The 23,417-nt window shown below is 41.5% G+C and overlaps 2 protein-coding genes across 3 annotated transcripts in view; both read left to right on the top strand.

Annotated features, from left to right (window-relative positions):
- MINDY2 (MINDY lysine 48 deubiquitinase 2) overlaps window positions 1-9,335 on the top strand; it is a 96,113-nt gene extending 86,778 nt beyond the window's left edge. The window contains exons 8-9 of one of the 2 annotated variants that reach the window (XM_032297318.1): window positions 353-547; window positions 1,872-9,335. In XM_032297318.1, coding sequence (XP_032153209.1) covers window positions 353-547; window positions 1,872-2,000 — 324 coding nt within the window. In that variant the 3' untranslated portion in view covers window positions 2,001-9,335. The remainder of the gene's footprint in view (window positions 1-352; window positions 548-1,871) is intronic. The other variant, XM_032297319.1, reaches the window with a different exon arrangement.
- An 8,796-nt stretch (window positions 9,336-18,131) lies between these two features.
- Window positions 18,132-23,076, top strand: LOC116564312 (zinc finger and SCAN domain-containing protein 21-like). The gene is made up of 2 exons (XM_032297317.1): window positions 18,132-18,996; window positions 22,808-23,076. Exon 1 carries the CDS (start codon window positions 18,385-18,387, stop codon window positions 18,994-18,996), a length of 612 nt encoding a protein of 203 aa, XP_032153208.1. The 5' UTR covers window positions 18,132-18,384; the 3' UTR covers window positions 22,808-23,076.
- The last annotated feature ends 341 nt before the right edge of the window (window positions 23,077-23,417 follow it).

Here is a 23,417-nt window from a genome sequence, read left to right as displayed (position 1 = left end):
GCCGCCTTTTTTTTGTTTTTATTTTATTCATTTTTATAGACAGGGTCTATCTCTGTCACCCATGCTGGAGTGCAGTGAAGAGATCATAACTCACTGTAACCTAAAACTCCTGGGCTGAAGTGATCCTCCTGCCTCAGCCTTCCAAGTAGCTAGGACTACAGGTGTACACCACCATACCTGGCTGATTTTTAAACTTTTTTTTTGTGGAGACAGAGTCTTGCTATATTGCCCAGGCCTGGTATATATTTTTAAAGCTACTCTTACAGCTTTATAGATAAAACGTTTATATTTGCAGTCACTCGTTCTTGGATAAAATCTCATAGCTAATGATGATTATATTTTAATTTCTTAGGATTATCTTATGGCATTATCTCTACAACAAGAACAGCAGAGCCAAGAGATCAATTGGGAACAAATCCCAGAAGGAATCAGTGATTTGGAACTAGCAAAGAAACTTCAAGAGGAAGAGGACAGACGGGCTTCTCAATACTATCAGGAACAGGAACAAGCAGCAGCAGCTGCTGCTGCTGCTTCTACACAGGCTCCGGTAAAAACTAGTGTTCTGAGTCTTAAATGTGATGATCATGGCTGGATGCCGTAACTCACACCTGTAATCCCAGCACTTTGGGAGGCCTAGGCGGGTGGACTGCTTGAGGCCAGGAGTTTGAGACCAGCCTGGCCAAAATGGCAAAACTCCATCTCTACTAAAAATACAAAAATTAGCCGGGAATGGCGGGGCAGACCTGTAATCCCAGCTACTAAGGACGCTGAGGCAGAAGAATCAGTTAAACCTGGGAGGCAGAGGGTGCAGTGAACTGAGATTGTGCCACTGCACCCCATCCCAGGTAGCAGAGAAAAAAAAAAAAAAAAAGATCACTTTAGCAATAAATTTCTGCTTGAGATAAAAAAATTTTAAATTAGATATTAACTCTTCAATTTTATTAGGATTTTAGAACCCATGGGTTTTATGACATTGTCCTAAGTTAATATGTCGTTGAGTAAAATTTTTTCTCCTGAGGTTCTGATTTTCAAATTTATTTTTAAAATTCATAATAGCCACAAAGAAAATAAGCCAATTTGGACAAAGTCCTTTCTATCATCTAGAGGGCAGAATGAGGTACGACTAGAAAAAAAATACAGACTTTGGAGCCAGATAAATGTGGATTTGCATTTCCTGCCCGTCTCTTTCCTTCCTAGTTACAACCCCTTAGATGATATCCTCTACCTCTGTTAGCTTCCGAGAAAAAAAAAAATCTGTTTATTATGGTATTTAATGAGGTTTTGAAGAACTATCAAAAGGTATCACTTTTTTTTAACATTTTCTAAAGTATTAACAAATATGTCTTAAATGTATGGCTTTAGGCAGTATAATCATATTTTATTTACTGTATGAAATTTAGACTTCAGGAGGTTAAGATGGGTGGATCATGAGGTCAGGAGTTGGAGACCAGCCTGGCCAACATAGTGAAACCTCGTCTCTACTAAAATACAAAAAACAATCCGAGTGTGGTGGCAGGTGCCTGTAATCCCAGCTACTCATGAGGCTGAGGCAGGAGAATCACTTGAACCCAGCAGGTGGAGGTTGCAGTGAGCTGAGATCGCACCATTGCACTCCGGTCCGGGCGGCAGTGCGAGACTCCTTCTCAAAAAAGAAAAGAAAAAAAAGAAAAATTTCATTTATTTAGAATAATGAATATATTATATCCAGAATGGTAGAGGCCGTTGCTCAGATACCATGCAGTATAACAAATCTGTATATCAATAGTTTCTTTATCATCAGTGATTCCTTTCACTGTTTTTCTTCCTAGATAACCATAAATAAGTCCCTTAGAATAGTTGGAGTAATTTCTTCCTGTGTATTTTTCTTAAAGCAGGGCCAGCCAACACAAGCCTCTCCATCAAGTGGAAGACAATCTGGGAATAGTGAACGTAAAAGGAAGGAACCACGAGAAAAAGATAAAGAAAAAGAAAAGGAAAAAAATAGCTGTGTTATTTTGTAACAAGTGTTGGCTTCTGTTGGAACCACCTATATGTCTTGATAAACAAAACCACAGGAGGAAATGGAGAAAATCGATCAATACCGTCTGTGCCTGATTTCCCAATGGATTTTGTTCATGTTTTTTCAGGGGAAAGTTGTTACTTAGTTACAATCAGACTTTTTTCAAGTCACACAATACACTCTTTATGAGCTGGAGTTTCATGTTACAAGTTGGAAATGCTGTGTGTTGTCATTCATAAAAAATACTGCACTTGTAGCCAGATAAGCAAATCACAGCAAATTTTGTGTCATAGTGACATTCATAACTCATCAGTTAGTAAGCTATTATATCTTCTGTTCTAACAATGAATGGAGGTAATTGATTTAGTCTGATTCCTTCCTGAAATCTAAATATTAGCACAATAGTTTCTGAAACTTTACACTGTTAAATTATGATCTAATCCATGAGAAACCACGGTCTTAATATAGGGATTCAAAAAAGCAAAAACAAATAAAATAATAGGAATAAGTAACCCTTAATTGTATATTGGACTAGTTCAGCCCTTGAACAGCTTTACCTTTATTTAGGAATGTACATTTTAGATATTATCTTGAGAACTGAAAATGGAGCTTAGATTTAATTTAGATAGCAAAAATAAAGATTTGTGTTTCTTTTCCAATAGCAAAAAGTTACATAACACTAATACTTATAACCTATCAAAATCAGTATAAATGACTTTGTAGTATTGTAAAATTTTGAGGAATTTTGGAGTCTTTATCATAGGTAACCTGGACCACAATTACTATTTATTGACAATGTGATTAAGTGAGGGTATGGAGGAAAGCACAGTGGATGCTAGGCCTTGTAAATATGGGGATGTAGAAAGCAGTTCAGTGTCTACCTTTTTCTAGAATTACCTTGAACCTTAAATTTTAAGTCATGTTCATTGGTAGAAAATTAAGTATACTTATTAAAATCAATGATAAAGCACATTTCTGAAAGGAAGTTAGAGAAAATCTCTGTGTCTTGTGAAACGACTTTAATAAAAATCTGAGAGGGTCATGCACAGTGGCTCCCAGCACTTTGGGAGGCTGAGATGGACGGATCATATGAGACCAGGAGTTCAAGACCAGCCTGGCCAACATGGTGAAACCCTGTCTCTCCTAAAAATGCAAAAATTAGCCAAGCCTGGTGGCACGTGCCTGTAATCCCAACTCCTTGGGATGCTGAGGCCGGAGAATCGCTTGAACCTAGGAGTTGGAGGTTGCAGTGAGCTGAGATCACGCCACTGCACTCCAGCCTGGGTGACCCGGCAAGACTTCCTCTTAAAAGAAAAAAAAAATCAGATAGTAGGAAGGATTTTGGAGGAATTTATGTAAAAGCAATCAGTTTTTTTAACTTATGGGAACCAAATAAAACTATAACCTCTTAGAGTGTTTATAGAACTCAGAAATAATATTTATTTAACTTTATTATGAGGCAATGCATATTTTCCTGTATTTCTAGATATAGTTTGGAAAACTATCCTTAATAGTCTGTTTTATATGCCTTATATTTAAAAGTTTGTTTTAGTCATTTTTGAAAGACTATTGCTGCTGCAAATAGTTGCATTCTTTACATTCTAAGCTTCAGTAAATTGCTTTATTTAAGAGCATCATAATCTGACCTGAGCATCCACTTGGAGAATGTTTTTTTTTGTGTGTGGTCTAGCGTGACAAAAGACCAGAAAAATTTGTGGTCTAGATTTTTTCAACTATGTCATTAACTTTATGATCCAAGAGCAGTTATAGGACAAATCTATATGTAAAAATAAAGTCTTATTTATGGAAGGAATTATTCTAAGGGAAAAATCCAGGGTCAAGCTGTATCTTTTATGTCCTCTATATTGCATGTCTATTCTGTTACACAATTTGTTATTTCTTCAAATTTCCTGTGGTAGCATGAGAAATCATCAAAGAACCTGTTTGGGATATAAAACTTTGATAGAAAATATTTGATGAGTATCTTGATAATAACCTAGAATATGTATGTATTAGTAAAATAACCAGATATACTACAGAACTCTCTGTTGGCTCAAACAGGTTGACCTCAATCCAAGTTTACTCTTGATATCACTCTATTGGCTGAAGGAGGAAACTCGAACTTCAGGGTTTGTTTTTCCCAGGATAGATAGTAGTGATATTGCATTGTATTTTAATAAGAAAAACAAACCAGTAAACCTTGAGAAATTTTTAAAAGCATAGTTGAGGCATATTTTTTCATAATTATATACTTATCTATTTATTGCCCACGGAAAATATATGTGTAGAAGTATTTCTTCGTTATTTGTTACTATCTTCTTAATTTGTTCCAAAGATAATACTGCCATACTGCATTCCCTCTGGAAGAAAACAAAACAAAACTCACTCAAAACCAGCAGTGCTGCTATCAGATAAGTAGATGTCATGTATACTTAGAAGGAAAAACTAAAAAATTTAATTTGTTAATTCAGCCTTTTTCTATGTAATACTTCCAAGTCAGACTCTTACATTCCTGGAATTTAGTTGGATATAGCAAGAATAATAATGATAAAATAAATGTTTGCTTTGATTACTGTTGGAGGCAGAATGAAATGTTCAATTGTATTAAAACAAAGTTTTCAGAGATACTGAATTCATGTCCTTGAAGATGATAAAGAATTTAGATCATGCCTGTAATCCCAGCACTTAGGGAGGCTAAGGCAGGTAATAACACCTAAGATCAGGAGTTTGAGACCAGCCTAGCCAACATAGCAAAACCCTGTCTCTAGTAAAAATACAAAATTAGCCAAGGGTAGTGGCAGATACCTGTCATCCCAGCTACTTGGGAGGCTGAGGCAGGAGAATCACTTGAAACCAGGAGGCAGAGTTTGCAGTGAGCTGAGATCATGCCATTGCATGCCAGCCTGGACAACAGAGCAAGCAAGACTCCATCTGAAAAAAAAAGAAAAAACAATAATTTAGAATGATTTTGTCTTTATTTTCTTAAATTTTGCCCAAGGTAACATTATATATCCAGGCATTTCATTGCTAGTTTGGGTATATAGGATTTTGATAGTGGTATATTAAAAGTCTTTCCTTCCCAGTATTTTGTAATACTTGAAAATTATTACATGTACAGTGCTAACAAAAGTTAGAACTTATTTTTGTTTTGTTTATAGGCTAGATTAGGGATACATTTGCAGCAACCAGATCATCATTAGATTTGAAAAGGAGGCAGATGAATGAAGAAATGCGGTCATTGCATTTTCCTTTTACTTTCAGAGTCTATTCCTTAAGGTTAGTAACCAATCTTTATTAAAAATACAAAATTTTTCTTCATGTCTAATCCCATTGCATCCACAATGCTGTGATATATAGTACATGATCAATACTTAAAAGTACTTACTGTATGTGTGTGTGTTTCTAAACAAGTTTTCATGACCTCTGTTAGATTCTCAAAAGAATTCAAAACTTTCCTTCATATTTAAGAACCACCATTTTAAGAATACATGTGTATATATACACGTTAAGCAGTATGAGGCAGCTAAAATTGCGTTCGTTTTACACTGGTTCAGTGTGCTTAGGCAAAGTAACGTCTTCCATGTTTCAAGGTCAGTTTCAGACTTGAATGAAGCATAGATTTAAATTTAGGATTAGGCTTTGGAATATGTCTTGTTTTTATTGTCTCACATTTCTAATTTTGACTACTTATCCCATGTTATGTTTCAAATTTATTTCTCATGTTTCAAGTTCTTTCTCATACTTCTTGATCTTGGCTTAACTAAGCAAGTTAAATATCAGAGGCTAGTTGACTGAACCCAAGATAAACCATTTTGTACTTGCACAAAACCTTCTTAGCATTTTTTTTCTTTTTTCTTTTTCCCATCCCACTTGTCAGCAGAAAGCATTTTTTTTTTCCAATGAATCAGTCAGTTCACTAAGAGACAGATCATGAGAGGAAAGAACTAGAAGGCCAATAAATATTTAAGAAAATAATTGTTCGTATATTAATGTTGACATGTAAACCACATAGCTAAAATTTTGCTGGAGAAAAATTCAGGCAAGAATTTCCAGAACTGTCCTCAAATAAGTCATTTATTTAAGTTTAAAGGAAAAAGCAAATTGATTACATTTAAGTTTTCCTGTTCCATGCACTAGTTATTTTAAAACATAATAAAAAGCTTGTGGGCATTACCTATCACACAGTACTTATGTATAAACTTATAGTAGTAAAGTAATGTTTGATAAAATAAGATGGAGGCATTACAAATAGTCTACAATTTGTATTTTAAGGAATTGGACATGAAGAAGTCTAGATCATTTTGTGTCTAAAAACCTGACTTCCTATTTTGCCTTGGGCAAACTTTCTGTGCCTCAATGTACTCTAAATATGTGAAGGATGCTCTTTGTGGTTAAGTGTTTTGCACACCTGAATACAGGGCATAGTATAAGCACAAAGTATGACTTAAGTTATCACAAATATTACACATCCTGTGTTCTTGAATGTGCACACTTTTTTCTCAACAAAATGTATCTTAAATCAGTTTTTTTCTTACTGCTGTCAAAATTTGTAGAATTATCTTTTCTTTGAGTATGGTATCATCTCTTCCCAAATGCATTTTACAGTTGCTTTTGTGTTCTATAGACTATAGAGTCAAAATCAAGAGTATTTTGGGAGTATCAGAAGCATTTAAAAATCTATTTTTTCTAGTATCTTTCACAGATCTAAATATTTAGATTCTCTTTGCCTTTTTCTCCGCGGAATAAAGTACAGTAGTATCAAATTACTAATACAGTATATAAACTTTGTTTGCATTGGTCGAATTCATTTATATCTCTCAAATACTATTATTTTAGGGCTATATAAATTGTGTTTTTAGTGTAAAATGTTATTTGATAATGTGTTGTTAAATCTCTTTTAGAAAGTAACTGAAAATGGTAAAGGAACTCGTCAGAATCTTAGAGTTCTTAGATTCTCTGATAATTTATTATCTTTTGTTAATGATGTCCAACACTTCTAAAACTGTTGAGAAAACATGAAGAATTGAGGTTACTCTTCTCAGGTGACACTTTAAATATTAAAATCAGAGGCTTCCTGAACAAAACATATTGCAAAATAGAGATAATGGCATGGGAGAGGCCAAATGCAGGACTCTGGTAAATTTAACTTATTTTGAATATCTATCTAAATTTTAGTTCATGCATGTTCTTACTTAATCCTGGTGTTTCTGCTGTTAGAAATTAGAGTTTAATAAATTGTGATATGCATACATATTTTTTACATGAAGGATTCTAGTTTCTAACTTTACTTTTCTGATCTCAAGAAAATTAAACTTGAAAAACAGGGTAAAATTCTTCCAACTATTGCCTCAAGTTCATTTTTGTCCTGTTGTCCTAAGAAAGGAGATTTAGACTTGTCTGCCTAATACAGGTGTCTTTTAGGCCATGATACTATCCCAGAGAAAGTGTTGAGATACCATGGCAGAAATATAAAACCTAAGTTTTGAACCCCGGTAGACTTCTTATTCTGCCATTAAGTCTCTCTACTTTATCTGGAATTCTAAGAATTTCTTCACACTACTTAATAATTTGTCACCATTAACTTTAATATCCACTTTTAATCTGCACTGTAATATCCTGCTTTGAGAAGCAAGAATGCCTCATAAATTAGGGATGCACAAAATAAATGTTTTGGAAGGTGATCCTGGCTCCTTCAGCTCTCATAATTATTTTATAGCTGTAAATAAAAAGTCAAGAAACTGGCCAGGTGCTGTGGCTCATGCCTGTAATCCCAGCACTTTGGGATGCTGAGGTGGGTGGATCACCTGAGGTCAGGAGTTTGAGACCAGCCTGGCCGACATGCTGAAACCCTGTCTCTACTAAAAATACAAAAAAAAAAAAAAAATTAGCCAGCTATGGTGGCATATGCCTGTAATCCCAACTACTCAGGAGGTTGAGGCACGCAAATCGCTTGAACCCAGAGGGCAGAAGTTGCAGTGAGCCAAGATTGCCCCACTGTACTCCAGCCTGAACAACAGAATGAGACACTGTCTCAAAAAAAAAAAAAAAAAAAAAAATTTAAGAAACTGAAATTCCCATTTTAAGTTCTCAAATCAGTGACCTGTCAAAATAGGCCTTGTAACTGAAATACCTTACAAAGCAGTTCTAACTAATGCAATGTGTTTTTAAAAAACTTTTAACAAATCTTACATTGTAAACATAATTGCAATATATTTTAAGACTAACATTGGTATTTAATCCTTGAAGACCTGTCTTGTATGTCTCTCAATTTTGTCAGAATTTTTATTGTTTTTCACATATTATGTGAAATAAGCATTTTTTTCAGGGTACATAGGGTATCTTTGTTTTACAGATTTTTAAAGATGAGGTTTTGAAAAGCCCTCAGAGGTTTTTGTTATCTTGCTTAATAAATGTCAACTTGTTACAGATTCACACATTACAAGTAGGACAACATAACAGGAGATTGGTATATGACTGCTACACAGCAGTCAGCAAAATGGATCATGTTTGCTTGTGAAACTTCAGAGGTACCCCGAAAGTCATTTCCCAAAGCTAGTGCATCTGAATCTTTTTCCTTGAATTGTGCAGAACAATTGGATTGAGGCACATATTTTGAGGAGTAGCAAGTGGAAAATTATCTTGAAATGTAGCAAGGAAGAGAGACAAGTTTTCTTTCTCTACTTTATTGTTGGACTAATTGGGTCAATTTGCTGTGACATATCAAAGATCTTTTTGTGCCAGGCCGAGATTGGCTACTGAGTTCTCAAAGCATTTAAATATATAAATTGTATATGAGTGCCTATTTTTTTCTCCTTTCATTTTCTATCTTAATACTCTTTTTACTTTTGAAATAATTCATCTGTTTTACTTTATGACCAGCTTTAATTTCAATTAAGGAATAATAGCAACCCTAGAGATTCATAGGAAAGTGTATTGAAATACATTTTTTTTAATAAAGATACCTAAAACCATCTCCTCAGCTTAGGGTTGAGCTGAATTTCTGTGAAATGAATTTATTGTTTTAAATACTAATTATTCTAAAATGACTTAATTCTTAAAAATAATGTGTTCAGTTTCAAAAGTTTCACTTTGGGAGGATATTCCCAAAAAGGCATACATAGATGGGAAAGTATAAAATATTTCTGACAGAATTATTCAGTATTCTTCAAAATTTACTTCCATGTTTGTTATTGTATCACAAAAATAGTGTCATTGTTGGATTAAAATGTTGGCTGTTTTTGTTAATATACTTAAACTGTAACCAGTGAATAACACCTGTAGTATTTTTTATTATAGATTATATTTTATTTCAATAAACTTTGATATTTAGACCAAAGTCTTTTTGCTGCATATATTCATGTCATTAAGCTACAAAGTTAAGATGACCGGGGAGATAGGGAATTGACATACTGATTCACGTTTACGTAGGATTAACTCAGAATACTTGGATCAAAGAGAGAATTTCCCCACCTCCGGAAAGTAAAGAAAGAGTTAATTCTAAACCATATAATAGCAAACTACCTGACCCAATGGTAGATTTGTTATACCTGGCACGTCATTCCTCTTGGAGGACCAAGAGCTGAGAAGGGATCCTTTTTCTTTATATCAAGCCAAACCTAACGTAAAGGTTTTGTTCAAAAATTTTATGTCGGACGGGTGCAGTGGCTCAAGCCTGTAATCCCAGCACTTTGGGAGGCCGAGGCGGGTGGATCACGAGGTCAAGAGATCGAGACCATCCTGGTCAACATGGTGAAACCCCATCTCTACTAAAAAAAAAAATACAAAAAATTAGCTGGGCATGGTGGCGCATGCCTGTAATCCCAGCTACTCAGGAGGCTGAGGCAGGAGAATTGCCTGAACCCAGGAGACGGAGGTTGCAGTGAGCCGAGATTGCGCCATTGCACTCCAGCCTGGGTAACATGAGTGAAACTCCGTCTCAAAAAAAAAAAAAAAAAAATTTATGTCCAAACCAGATAACATCTGACGTTTCTCTGTGATGCTTTCTTGGACTCCGCAGCCCTCTAAGCAGAATTAACCATTCCACAAACTATTTTGGTGACCTCATAGCATTTAAAGTAGGCTAAGAGCCTTTTAAAGACAGGCATCATGTCTTCTTGATCTTGATCTTCTTCGTACATTACATGATTACTGGCACAGAACTCAAATGTCTATGTACAGGAATTTCTAAAGATACCTATAGTATGTAGTTACTGCTTCCCTGTCCTTGAAATAAGATGATTTTAAAAGAAAATATAAACACAGTGAAAAAATTAAATATGTAAAAAGATCCTTATATAACTTTCAGAGATTTTTTTTAATGCAGTATGTGAAACAAATTTCACAGGATGAGATTAACAGCAGATTAGACATTGCAGAAAAAAAGGCTAAATTTGAAAGCATAAAGATTATATGAATAGAAAAAAATAAACATAAGTTCAACTACCTGTGAGGCAACATGAACTTAGAAAATAACATGTAAATGGCTGGGTGCAGTGGCTCACATCCGTAATCCCAGCATTTTGGAAAGCTGAGGCGGGATGAACACGAGGTCAGGAGTTCGAGGCCAGCCTGGCCAACATGGTAAAACCCCATCTCTACTAAAAATACGAAAATTAGCCAGGTGTGGTGGTGCATGCCTGTAACCTCAGCAACTCGGAAGGCTGAGGTAGGAGAATCACTTGAACCTGGGAGGCAGAAGTTGCAGTGAGCCAAGATTATGCCACTGCACTCCAGCCTGGGACTCTGTGACACACACACACAAGATATGCAAATATACCAGATACCGTGGTCACACCCCTAATCCCAGCATTTTGGGAGGCCACGGTGGGGAATTGCTCAATTTGTCTGTATCCTTACTGATTTTCTCTGTACTTGTTCTATCAGCTGGGCATGGTGGCGAACGCCTGTGATCCCAGCCATTCAGGAGGCTGATAGAACAAGTACACAGAAAATCAGTAAGGATACAGACAAATTGAGCAATTAATTTCACCTATGACATTCACAGAACTCCCCACTCAGTAACAGCAGAATACACATTCCTTTCAAGTGCATTTGGAACACTTGCCAAAATACAAATGTCATGGGCTATGAAACAAATCTCAGTCAATTTAAAAGGACTGAAATCAAGCAAAGCATGTTATCTGACCAAAATTGAATTACATTAGAAACCAAAATGGAAAGGTACCTGAAAAATAACCAAAGATTTGAAAATTAATTCACTTTAAAATAACCCATAAGTCAAAGAAGAAATGTCAAGGAAGATTACAAAATATTTTGAACTGAATGAAAATGAAAACTAGAGCATTAAAATGTATGGAACAAAGCTAAAGTAATACAGGGATATTTGAATATTAGGGTAACATCGTTTTGTGTTTTGTTTGTTTTAATTGATGTCTTGATCCAGTTGTGAGGCCCTGGGTAAGAGGTCAGTGAGTTCTCCATTTTTTTTTTTTTTTTTTTTTGAGATAAAATCCCTCTCCGTTGCCCAGGCTGGAGTGCAGTGGTGCGATCTCGGCTCACTGCAAACTCCAGCTCCCAGGTTCAAGTGATTCTCTTGCCTCAGCCACCTGAGTAGCTGGGGTTACAGGTGTGCACCACCATGTCCCACTAATTTTTTTTTGTTGTTGTTGTTAGTAGAGATAGGGTTTTGCCATGTTGGCCAGGCTGGTCTTGAACTCCTGACCTCAGGTGGTCCACCCACTTTGGCCTCCCAAAGTGCTGGGAGTACAGGCCTCACAGTGACTCACTCACCGTGCCCCGAGAGTTCTCCCTTTTTGAGCAGTGAATTAAGTCCACACCCCAATCACCTACCTTGTTGAGCTCTCACAGTCTGGATCACCACACACCCACCCTTGTCACCCTGGGGCTACCTCACCATTGGAGATGACTTTGCTCCCTGCATGGAGACAACATTACCTCAGGCACTGAGATCACTGCCCAGAGATGCCCATGGTCTGCCTAAGGTGCTGACAGATTTGACACAGGACATTTATTGCTTTTCCTCTTTTGATATTAGGGTTCTATAGCATTTTCTGAGCTCCTTGTTTCCCTAGCCCATAATCCTGGCATACTCCCCGCTGTCTGCCAAAATGTACACCCCTATACTCCCATGTCTAATGGGAAATCTTGCAGAGGTTACTACTACCCATGTGTTTTAGTCTGTTCAGCCTGCTGAAACAAAAATACCATAGAAGGGTTGGCTTATAAACAATGACAATATATTTCTTGTTCTGGAGCTGGAAGTCCAAGAACAAGGTGCCAGCAGATTCAGGGACTTGTGAGGGCCTCTTATGAGGTTGGCTGTCTTCTAGCTGTGGACTCATTTGGTAGAAGGGGCAAGGGAACTCCCTGGAGGGTCTTTTAAAAGGAAACTGATCCCATTCATAAGAGCTCTGTCTTCCTGACCTAGTCATCTACCAAAGACCCCACCTCATATCACATCCTGGGGATTCTGATTTCTTTTTTTCTTCTTTTTTTTTTGAGACAAGGTCTTGCTCTGTCACCCAGGCTGGATGGAGTGCAGTGGCGTGATCATAGCTCACTGCATCCTCTGCCTCCTGGGTTCAAGTTATTCTCCCACCTCGGCCTCCCAAGTAGCTGAGACTACAGGTGTGTGCCACCATGCCTGACTAATTTTTTGTATAGATGTGGTTTCCCCATGTTCCCCAGGCTGGTCTCAAACTCCTGAGCTCAAGTGATCTGCCTGCCTCGGCCTCCCAAAGTGCCGGGATTACAGGCGGAAGCCACCGCCTCTGATCTGGTATGGTATGCCTGTGCCCCCAACAAAATCTCATCTTGAATTGTAACTCCCACAATTTCCATGTTTTGTGGGAGGGACCCAGTGGGAGGTAATTGAATCATGGGGGCGGATCTTTCTCATGCTATTCTCATGATAGTGAGTGTGTCTCAGGAGATCTGATGGTTTTAAAAAGTGGAGTTTCTCTGCACAAGCTTTCTTCTCGTTTGCTGCTTCCACCATGATTGTGAGATGTCCTCAGCCATGTGGAACTGTAAGTCCAATAAACCTTTCTTTTGTAAATTGCCCAGTGTCGGGTATGTCTGAGTGTGAAAGGACTAATACAGGATCCCTCTAGAATTTCAACACGTGAATTAAGTGAGGACACAAACTAAACATAAATGGATATTATTGCTTTCTCTGGGAGACAACTGCCTTCTATCAGTCCACCCCGAAACTCCCTGGGGAGAAGAACTCTGACTCCCCACCACCATTACCTCCCCCTCCCCACCAAACTTGCCACCTGACTTCCCATCCTGCATCTCCAACCACAACCACCCCGTTTATCCCTTTCCCTTGGGTACAAAGGAAGGAAAAAATAATACCAATCCTATTCCAATTCAGAAAAAGGCAAAGAAGGAAGGAAACGTTTCTTAATGACATGTATGAGGTCAGCATTAACCTCATAAATATTACAAGAAAAGAGAACTACAGATGAATATTCCTCATAAAAATAGATGCAAACAACTTCAGGAATCACCACAACAAAAAAACGAATAAGGACTCTGGTCCTGATTTCAATTCCTGATTTCAAGTCTTACTACAAAACAACAGCAATAAAGACAGTGTAATATTGGCATAAAGATGGATATATAGATCAATGGAATAGAATTGAGAGTCCAAAAATAAAATCATTTATCCAAGGTTAACAGATAGTTGACAGGAGTTCCAAGACCATTAATTGTGGGACAGAATATCCTTTGTAACAATGATGCTGGGAGAACCGACTGTTCACAAGTAAAAGTATGAAGTTTGACCCTTAACAACTATATACAAAAAGTATCACAATGAATGATGCACCTAAACATAAGAGCTAAAACTATAAAACTCTTAGGAAAAAACTGGTAAATCTTCATGACATATGATTCAGCAATGGATTTTTAGAAATGACACCAAGGCAGTGCAGTAGCTCACACCCGTGTTCTCATCACTTTGGGAGGCTGAAGCACGTGGATCTTCCAAGGTCAAGAGTTCAAGACCAGCCTGACCAACGTGGTGAAACCTCGTCTCTACTAAAAATACAAAAATTAGCCAGGCATGGTGGTGGGCCTGTAATCCCAGCTATTCAGGAGGATGAAGCACGAGGATTGCTTGAACCCAGGAGGCAGAAGTTGCAGTGAGCTGAGATCGTGCCGCTGCACTCCAGCCTGGGCAACAGAGCAAGACTCCATCTCAAAAAAAAAAAAGAAAAGAAATGACACCAAAAGTGTAAGCAACAAAAAGAAAAATGATTCAAATTCATTAAAATTTAAAACTTTGCCAGGTGCAGTGACTCACGCCTGTAATCCCAGCACTTTGGAAGGCTGTGGCAAGAGGATTACTTTAGGTCAAGAGTTCGAGACCAGCCTGGCCAACATGGTGTAACTCCATCTCTACCAAAAATACAAAAATCAGCCAGATGTGGTGGTACACACTTCTAATCCCAGCTACTCAGGAGGTTGAGGCACAAGAATCACTTGAACCTGGGAGGTGGAGGTTGCAGTGAGCCAAGATTGCACCATTGTACTTCAGCCTGGGCAACAGAGCGAGACTGTCTCAAAAAATAAAACAAACCAAAAAAAGCTTTTGTGCTTCAAAGGATACCATAAGAGTGAAACAACAACCCACAGAATGGGAGTATTTGCAAATCATACATCTGATAAGGGACTTGTACCTAGAATATATAAAGAATTCTCACAACTTAATAACAAAAAGGCAAATAACCTAATTTTAAAATCGGCCAAGTTGATCTGAATAGACATTTATCCAAGGAAAATACACAAATGGATAAGCACAAGAAAAATGCTTATCAGGGAAATGCAAATCAAAATCACAATGAAGCACCCCTCCACACCCACTAAAGAACCAGAATCAAAAAGTCAGATAACTGGAGCACAGTGGCTCACACCTGTAATCTCAGCACTTTAGGAGGCAAGGCAGGAGGATCACTCGAGCCCAGATTGAGATTAGCCTCAGCAACATTGAGAAACCCTATTTCATCAAGAAATATAAAACTCCTGGAATTGAGTTTGGGACAAAATATTTCCAAAAAAAAAGAAATACAAAAGTCAGCTGGGTGTGGTGGCACATGCCTGTAATTCCAGCTACCAGGAGGCTGTGGTGGGAGGATCACCTGAACCTAGAAAGTTTGAGGCTGCAGTGAGCCATGATCATGTCACTGCACTCCAGCCTGGGCAACAGAGTAACACCTTGGCTCAAACAAGGAAACAAACAAAAAAGTCAGGTAAGTGTTGGTGAGAAAACAAAAATCAGACCCTCATATATGACTGATGGGAATATAAATTGGTGCAGTCACTTTGGAAAACAGTCCTGCAGTTCCCTCAATGAGTAAATATGGAAGGCTCAAGTGACTTCCACCTCAGCCTTTTGAGTAGCTGGGACTACAGGCATGCACCACCTAATTTTTGTATTTTTAGTGGAGACAGAGTTTTGTTATGTTGCCCATGTTGTTCTTGAACTGCTAGGCTTCAGTGATGAGGCCACCTCAGCCTCCCAAAGTGCTGTGATTACAGACATGCACCACTGTGCCAGGCCAATAAAATGGTTTTGAAAAAAGTTTTTAATTTTAGTAAATATAGCATTACCATATGACCCAGCAATTCACTCCCAGATATTATTACCCCAAGGTAATAAAAACACATGTACACACAAAAACTTGTACTGGAACGTTCATAATGGCATTATTCACAATAGCTAAAAGGTGAAAGCCTAAATGCCCACGACCTGATAAATGGATGAAGACCATGTGGTAGATCATGCAATGGAACATTATTCAAATTTAGAAGGAAATGAAGTACTGCCATATACCACAACACAGACGACCCCTGAAAACATCACGCTAAGGAAAAAAAGCCAGTCACAAAAGATAACATTTTATATTATTTAATAAAATATCTACAACAGTAAATTCTGAAGATAGGGAAAGTAGTTTAGTGGCTGCTTATGACGACAGGGGGAGAGAGTAAACAGTGACAGCTAAAGAGTATAGCTCTTTTTTTTGAGATCAAGTTTATGAGGTGATGAAAATGTTCTAAAATTCACTGTGGTGATAATTACGTGTATATACTTAGTATATACACTAAAATATTTAGTATATTTTAGAATATACTAAAATAATTGTACACTTTCAGTGGGTAAATTGAATTGTATGGCTTAATAAAATGATTTGGTTTTTGTTTTGTTTTGTTTTGTTTTGTTTTTGAGATGGAGTCTTGCTCTGTCCTGCCCAGGCTTGAGTGTAGAGGCGCGATGTCAGCTCACTGCAGCCTCCAACTCCTGGGTTCAAGCGATTCTCCTGTCTCAGCCTCCCAAGTACCTGGGACTACATTGGTACGCCACCACACCCGGCTAATTTTGTATCAGATGAGGTTTCACCATGTAAGTGTGGCACAGTGGCTTATACCTGTAATCTCAGCATTTTGGGAGACCAAGGCAGGAGGATCACTTGAGCCCAGATTAAGATAAAGCTCAGCAACGTTGAGAAACCTCATTTCTCAATGTTGGCCAGGCTGGTTTTGAACTCCTGACCTCAGATGATCCACCGCCTTGGCCTCCCAAAGTGTTGACATAACAGACATGAGCCACCACACCAGCTGTTTTTGTTGTTGTTGTTGTTTTGTTTTGAGATAGTCTTGCTCTGCCTCCCAAGCTGGAGTACAGTGGTGTGATCTTGACTCACTGCAGCTTCGACTTCCTGGGCTCAAGTGACTTTCACCTCAGCCTCCTGAGTAGCTAGGACTACAAACGTGCACCACCTAATTTTTGTATTTTTTTTTTTTCTGAGACGGAGTTTCGCTCTTGTTACCCAGGCTGGAGTGCAATGGCGTGATCTCGGCTCACCGCAACCTCCGCCTCCTGGGTTCAGGCAATTCTCCTGCCTCAGCCTCCTGAGTAGCTGGGATTACAGGCACGCACCACCATGCCCAGCTAATTTTTTTTTGTATTTTTAGTAGAGACAGGGTTTCACCATGTTGACCAGGATGGTCTCGATCTCTTGACCTCGTGATCCACCCGCCTCGGCCTCCCAAAGTGCTGGGATTACAGGCTTGAGCCACCGCGCCCGGCCCTAATTTTTGTATTTTTAGTAGAGACAGAGTTTCGTCATGTTGCCCATGTTGGTCTCGGACTCCTAGGCTCTAGTGATGAGCCCACCTGAGCCTCCCAAAATGCTGTGATTACAGACATGCACCACTGCACCAGGCCAATAAAATGGTTTTGAAAAAAAAGTTTTTGGCCAGGCATGGTGGCTCACGCCTGTAATCCCAGCACTTTGGGAGGCTGAGATGGGTGGATCGCCTGAGGTCAGGAGTTCGAGACCAGCCTGGCCAACATGGTGACACCCCATCTCTATTAAAGAAAAAAATGTTTTTAATTTTAGCAAATCAAATCCAGTAAGATATATATACATAACTATAACGAAGTGTCAATTTTCCCTGGCTTGTAAGATGGGTTTAATATTTTAATATCAATGTAATTCACCGTATTAACAGAACAAAGAGGAAAACCCCTGTTAACATCATCATATAATCTCAACAGATACAGAGAAAGCATTTGACAGAATTTAATATGCATTTGTAATAAAAACTCTGAGATATTAGCAATAGAAGGGAATTTCTTCAGCCTCATAAAAGATATGTGACAAACTCAAGGTTGACACCACACCTAATGATGATGGTGAAGGCCCGAATGGTTTCTCCCTAAAACTGCCAACTATGCAAGAATGTCTGACCTCCCCACTTCTTCTTCTTCTTTTTTGAGTTGGAGTTTCACTCTTGTTGCCCAAGCTGGAGTACAACGGCTCAATCTCAGCTCACTACAATCTCCACCTCCCTGATTCAAGAGATTCTCCTGCCTCAGCCCCCCAAGTAGCTGGGATTACAGGTATGTGCCACCACGCCCAGCAAATTTTAAGTAGGAGTTTCGATATGTTGGCTAGGCTGGTCTCGAACTCCTGACCTCTGGTAATCCGCCTGCCTCGGCCTCCCAAAGTGCTTGAATTACAGGCGTGAGTCACCGCACCCAGCCTGCCCTTGCCACTTGTTTTCGACACCCTATTGTAGAAACTAGCCAATGCAGTAAGGCAAGGGGGAGAAAGGGCATTTAAACTGGTAAGGAAAATCTAATGCTGCCTTTATTCCCAGAAGACATGATTGTATACATGGAAAACCCTAAGTCATCTAAAGTAAAGCTACTACAATTAATAAGTATGCAAAGTCACTAGATAAAAGGATCCATACACAAAATTTAGTTGTGTTTCCATGTACCGGCAACGACTAATCAAACGTGTAAGGAGTCCCGGTGAGCTTTGTGCGCATGTGCGGGAGGTACGGGGGGCTTGGGGGGGCCTCGCCTGAGAGAGTGAGCTGAGAAAATGGAGATACAGTGTATTACAAAAGGTGCCTTGTCCCTTGTCCAAGGACACAGAGCTGGTGGGAGGCAGAGCTGGAATTTGCTCCAGAGCCTTAGTGCTGTAGGGCAGCTGCGGGAGGAGCTGCGAGACAGAGGTACAGAGGCTGCGGGGGCGGGGGCGCCCAGGGACGGGCAGAGCCGGGACTTGACTCCGTGGGACCCCAGGAGGGGGACGCTCTTTTCTCACCGCCCGAGTGAGTGCCGCCCCTCACTGAGACCTCTTCGCTCCCTCGGCCATGCGGGGCAGGCCCGCCATCCGGGAGGCCCAATGGAGGTGACGATGCCCGTGAAGCAGGAGGCCGAGGGCCTGGCGCCTGGCCGCCAGGGAGACCGCTTCCGGCGCTTCCGGCGCTTCCGCCTGGGCGACGCACCGCGGCCGCACTACACGCCGGGGCTGCTCTGCGCCCTGTGCCGGGACTGGCTGCGGCTCGAGGTGTGCGCGGAGGAGCAGAAGCTGGAGCTGCGGGTGCTGGAGCAGTTCCTGAGCGCGCTTCCCGCTGACACGCAGGCCTGGGTGTGCAGCCGGCAGCCGCAGCGCGGGAAGGAGGCGGTGGCCCTGCTGGAGGAGCTCTAGGTGAGCCTGGCGGGGCTGCGAGGCGGGAGGGGAGCGGGGAAGCCACGAGGAAGCCGAGGGAAGAGTTCCGCTTAACCCCCGAAAACCAGTGTGACCACGGTGGGGAGGCCACGGCGCAGCGGGAGGGACAGTCCACGTGGGGCGCCCTCCATCCCAACACCAGCTACGAGTCAGGAGGGGACCAGGACCCTGGCATACTTGCGAGTTCTCCAGGACTCACAGCCATGTTCACGGTCACGGCTTATCACAGAGAAGGACGCGCTGGAACCAGCTGGGAAAAGGGCCAGGAGAGCGGTGTCAGCTGTCCTCTCCCCTCACTCCTCCCGGCAGGCATGCAGGGAGTCTTGCCAGCCAGGGACCCTCCTCAGACCTTGGTGTCTGGGTTCTTACTGGGGACTCCTCCGCGTTCTGTGTGGCTGACCTCAGCCTCCAGTCCCCCGAAGGTCATGGATACCACCTGGGCCAGACTCCACTCCAAATCCATCTTGCTGTGGAGCTGGGCTGAGGCCCCTAAGCACGCTGGCCCTCCTCATGCGTGAGGGGCCAAGGGCTTAGAGATGACTTACCACGGGCGGAGGGCCAAAGCCAGGCCTCTCTCTGGGGAGGTTTGGATTATTCTTTATTTTTTATTTATTTGTCCATTTTCGAGATGGAGTTTCCCTCTTGTCGCCCAGGCTGGAGTGTAGTGGCGCCACCTTGGCCGAATGCAACCTCCGCCTCCCGGGTTCAAGCAATTCTCCTGCTTCAGGCTCCTGAGTAGCTGGGATTACAGGCGGCCACCACCACGCCCGGCTATTTTTTTTTTTTTTTTTTTTTTTGTATTTTTAGTAGAAATGGGGTTTCTACTGCGCCCGGCACCATGTTTGGATTCTTTACCACACAGCAGGCATGGGCCGACTCACTGTCTGGGGCCCTCCCAGCCCAGCCCAGCACCTTTCTTTGTGAAGTCTTGGTGCACAGACACACCCATTCATTTATGTCATCTGTGGCTGACTCTTGCCACCTTGACTACGACAGAGGGCCTGAGAAGCTGGAAGCATTTACTGTCTGGCCCTGGAGGGGAATCTTGCAGCCTGGCTTACAGTACGCTGTCCAGGGGGACGTGTGATGTGAGCCACAGAAGCCATCTTACCTGTGCTAGTCGCCACGTTGAAAAAGATGAAAAGAAGGCCGGGCATGGTGGCTCACCCCTGTAGTCCCAGCACTTTGGGAGGCCGAGGCGGGCGGATTGTCTGCGCTCAGGAGTTCGCGACCAGCCCGGGCAACACGGTGAAACCTCGTCTCTACTAAAAAAATACAAAATATTAGCCGGGCGTGGCGATGTGTGCCTGTAGTCGCAGCTATTTGGGAGACTGAGGCAAGAGAATTGCTTGAACTCGGGAGGCAGAGGTTGCAGTCAGCCGAGATCACGCCACTGCACTCCATCCTGGGCGACAGAGTGAGACTCCGTCTCAAAAATAAATAAATAAATAAAAACGGTCAAAGGAAAAGGGTAAATTTAGTTTTGATAACCTTCATTGACTCTGATGTCTTCAAAATACTTCCTTTTCAATACGTGGCACTCTCAAGTGGCCCGTGGCTGCTGTGTGGGCCCTGGGTGATGAGCAGCGGGGCACCCACGCAGAGACCTCTAAGAACAGTGGTCCAGGCCATGGAAGCAGCCAGTGCAAAGGCCCTGAGGCGCCTCGAGCAGCAGAAGGGCCCGTGAGTGAGGGCGTGTTAGCGGCGAGTAGTGGGTGGGTGAAGAGTCAGAGTAGTCAGGTGTTCATCATAACTGCGTACCTTGCGCCTGCTGGGTGCTGGGATGTAGCAGGAGCAGTGTGGCATCTAGGTGAGGCAAAGTGAGCAAAAGCCTTCAGTCCACTGCAGCCGGGCGTCTTTCCTTTCTTCCAGAGGGAGCAGCTCCTGTCAAGGCTGCCAGTTGCCTCTGCGCCACCCAACCCAGTGGCCTCGTCCATCTCCCTTCTCATTCAGCCTGACCAGCCTCCAATCACTCAGCTCTCTTACTGTCTGGGATACAGCTCGCCCCTCCTCTGCTCCCACTTCCTGGTACCTCTGTGCTGACTCTGGCTTCTCTGTCCTCACCCTCCTTCCGGGTCATTGTTCCCCAAAATGGGTTATAATAAATCCCCACAAACCCGGCGGCTTACAAATAACACAAGTCTGTTACAGTTCTGGAGGTCAGAAGTCCAAAATGGGTCTCATGGCCCAAAATCAAGGTGTCTGCAGAGACATGTTCCTTCCGGAGGCTCTAGGGGAGAATCTGTTTCATGCCTTTTCCAGCTTCTAGAGGTTGCTCGCATTCCTCAGCTCATGTACCTGTTCTTAGAGTGCTGGGCTCCAACCTCTGCTTCTGTCTCCCTATCAATCCTCTGACCTTGACCCTCACTTGTTAGGATGACTGTGTTGACATTGGGCCCATCAGGATAATTCAGGATCAGTTTCCCCGTGTCAATGCTTAATTCCCTCCTGTCCAGAGTTGCTGTTGCCCTGTGAGACAGCATGTGGCAGGTTCTAGAGATCCGGCCATGTACATCTTCTCGGCCATTATTCTGTCTGCCATAAAGGCTAGGTGAACTGGAGGTAGAAGAGAACGAACATGGAATTGGTTGGCCTCTGGGTTACTCCCTTTCCAGTTTTCGTGACTCCTCAGAACAGGAGCCGGCACATGGGTGCCATATAGGTAGATTTCAGCCACTGTTACTACACTGAGCTCATGCCATCTGTGTTTTTGGCATTAAAATGCCCTTTTAGGAAAAGATGGTAAAAGTACACTTGGTAGTTATTATTGCTTTTAATGTATATATCTTGCAAAATAAAAACAATTCCTTCCACTCAGGGATGCAGTGAGAATTCAAAAAAAATGTGTAAGACCTATACAATGAAATTATAACACACTGCTGAGAGATTTGAATGAAGGTCTAATGAATGAAGAGAGGCACTAACTATGGATTGGCAGAATCAGTACTCTTTTTTGTTTGTTTGTTTTATTATTTTTTTTTATTTTATTTATTTATTTTTTTTTGAGACGGAGTTTCACTCATGTTACCCAGGCTGGAGTGCAATGGCGCGATCTCGGCTCACCGCAACCTCCGCCTCCTGGGTTCAGGCAATTCTCCTGCCTCAGCCTCCTGAGTAGCTGAGATTACAGGCACGCGCCACCATGCCCAGCTAATTTTTGTATTTTTAGTAGAGACCGGATTTCACCATGTTGACCAGGATGGTCTCGATCTCTTGACCTCGTGATCCACCCGCCTCGGCCTCCCAAAGTGCTGGGATTACAGGCGTGAGCCACCGCGCCCGGCCTGTTTTATTTTTTTGAGATGGAGTCTCACTCTGTCATACAGGCTGGAGTGCAACCTCTGCCTCCTATGTTTAAGCAATTCTCCCTGCCTCAGCCTCCCGAGTAGCTGGAATTACAGGCGTCAGCTACTGCACCTGGCCTCAGTAGTCTTTGTTAACATGTCAGTTCTTCCATCTATGTATCCAACACAATCTCTTAAAATTTCAGCAGGCCTATTCATAGAAATTGATACGGCGATTTAAAAACTTATATGCAAATGCAAAGAAATTATTAGCCAAAGCTATTTATTTATTTAGAGACAAGGTCTTTCTCAGTTGCCCAAGCTGGAGTGCAGTGGTACAGTCATGGCTTACTGCAGCCTCCAACTCCTATGCTCAAGGGACCCTTCTGCCTCAGCCTCCTGAGTAGCTGGGACTGTGGGCCTGCACCACTAGCCCAGGTTAATTTTCTTATTTTTGTAGAGATGAGATCTCACTGTGTTACTCAGGTTGGTCTTCTAACTCCTAGGTTCAAGTGATCCTCCAACCTCTCCCCACCAAAATGCTGAAATTTGAGATTTCAGATCTGAGCTACCTTGCTTGGCCCAGAACAATTTCGAAAAACGTAAGTATCAACATTGGAGGAATTACATAACCTGACTTCAAGACACTGTAAAACTGTAGTATGATATTGTGATATTGGTGAAAGTATAGAATTACAGGCTGGGTGTGGTGGCTCATGCCTGTAATCCCAGCACTTTGGGAGGCCTAGGCAGGCAGATCACGAGGTCGGGAGTTGGAGACCAGCCTGGCCAACATGGTGAAACACTGTTTCTACTAAAAACAAAAAAAGTAGCTGGGCATGGTGGCGCATGCCTGTAATCCCAGCTACTCAGGAAACTGAGGCAGAAGAATCACTTGAATCTGGGAGGTGGAGGTTGCAGGGAGCCGAAATTGGGCCACTGTACTCCAGCCTGGGGGACAAAGCAAGACTCCATCTCAAAACAAAACAAACAAAAAGAACGTATAGACCTATAGATCAACAGAACATAGAATCCAGAAGTAGATTCACACATATTGGGTAAACTTTTACTTTTTTTTTTTTTTTTTTACAAGGGGGTCAGAGTAATCCATGGGGA

This window comes from Sapajus apella, unplaced genomic scaffold (genome assembly GCF_009761245.1).
Source record: "Sapajus apella isolate SASKATOON/1434 unplaced genomic scaffold, GSC_monkey_1.0 scaffold37, whole genome shotgun sequence".
NCBI lineage: Eukaryota > Metazoa > Chordata > Mammalia > Primates > Cebidae > Sapajus > Sapajus apella.
Note: the sequence above shows the minus strand (reverse complement) of the source record. Positions and strands in the feature narration are given on the sequence as shown.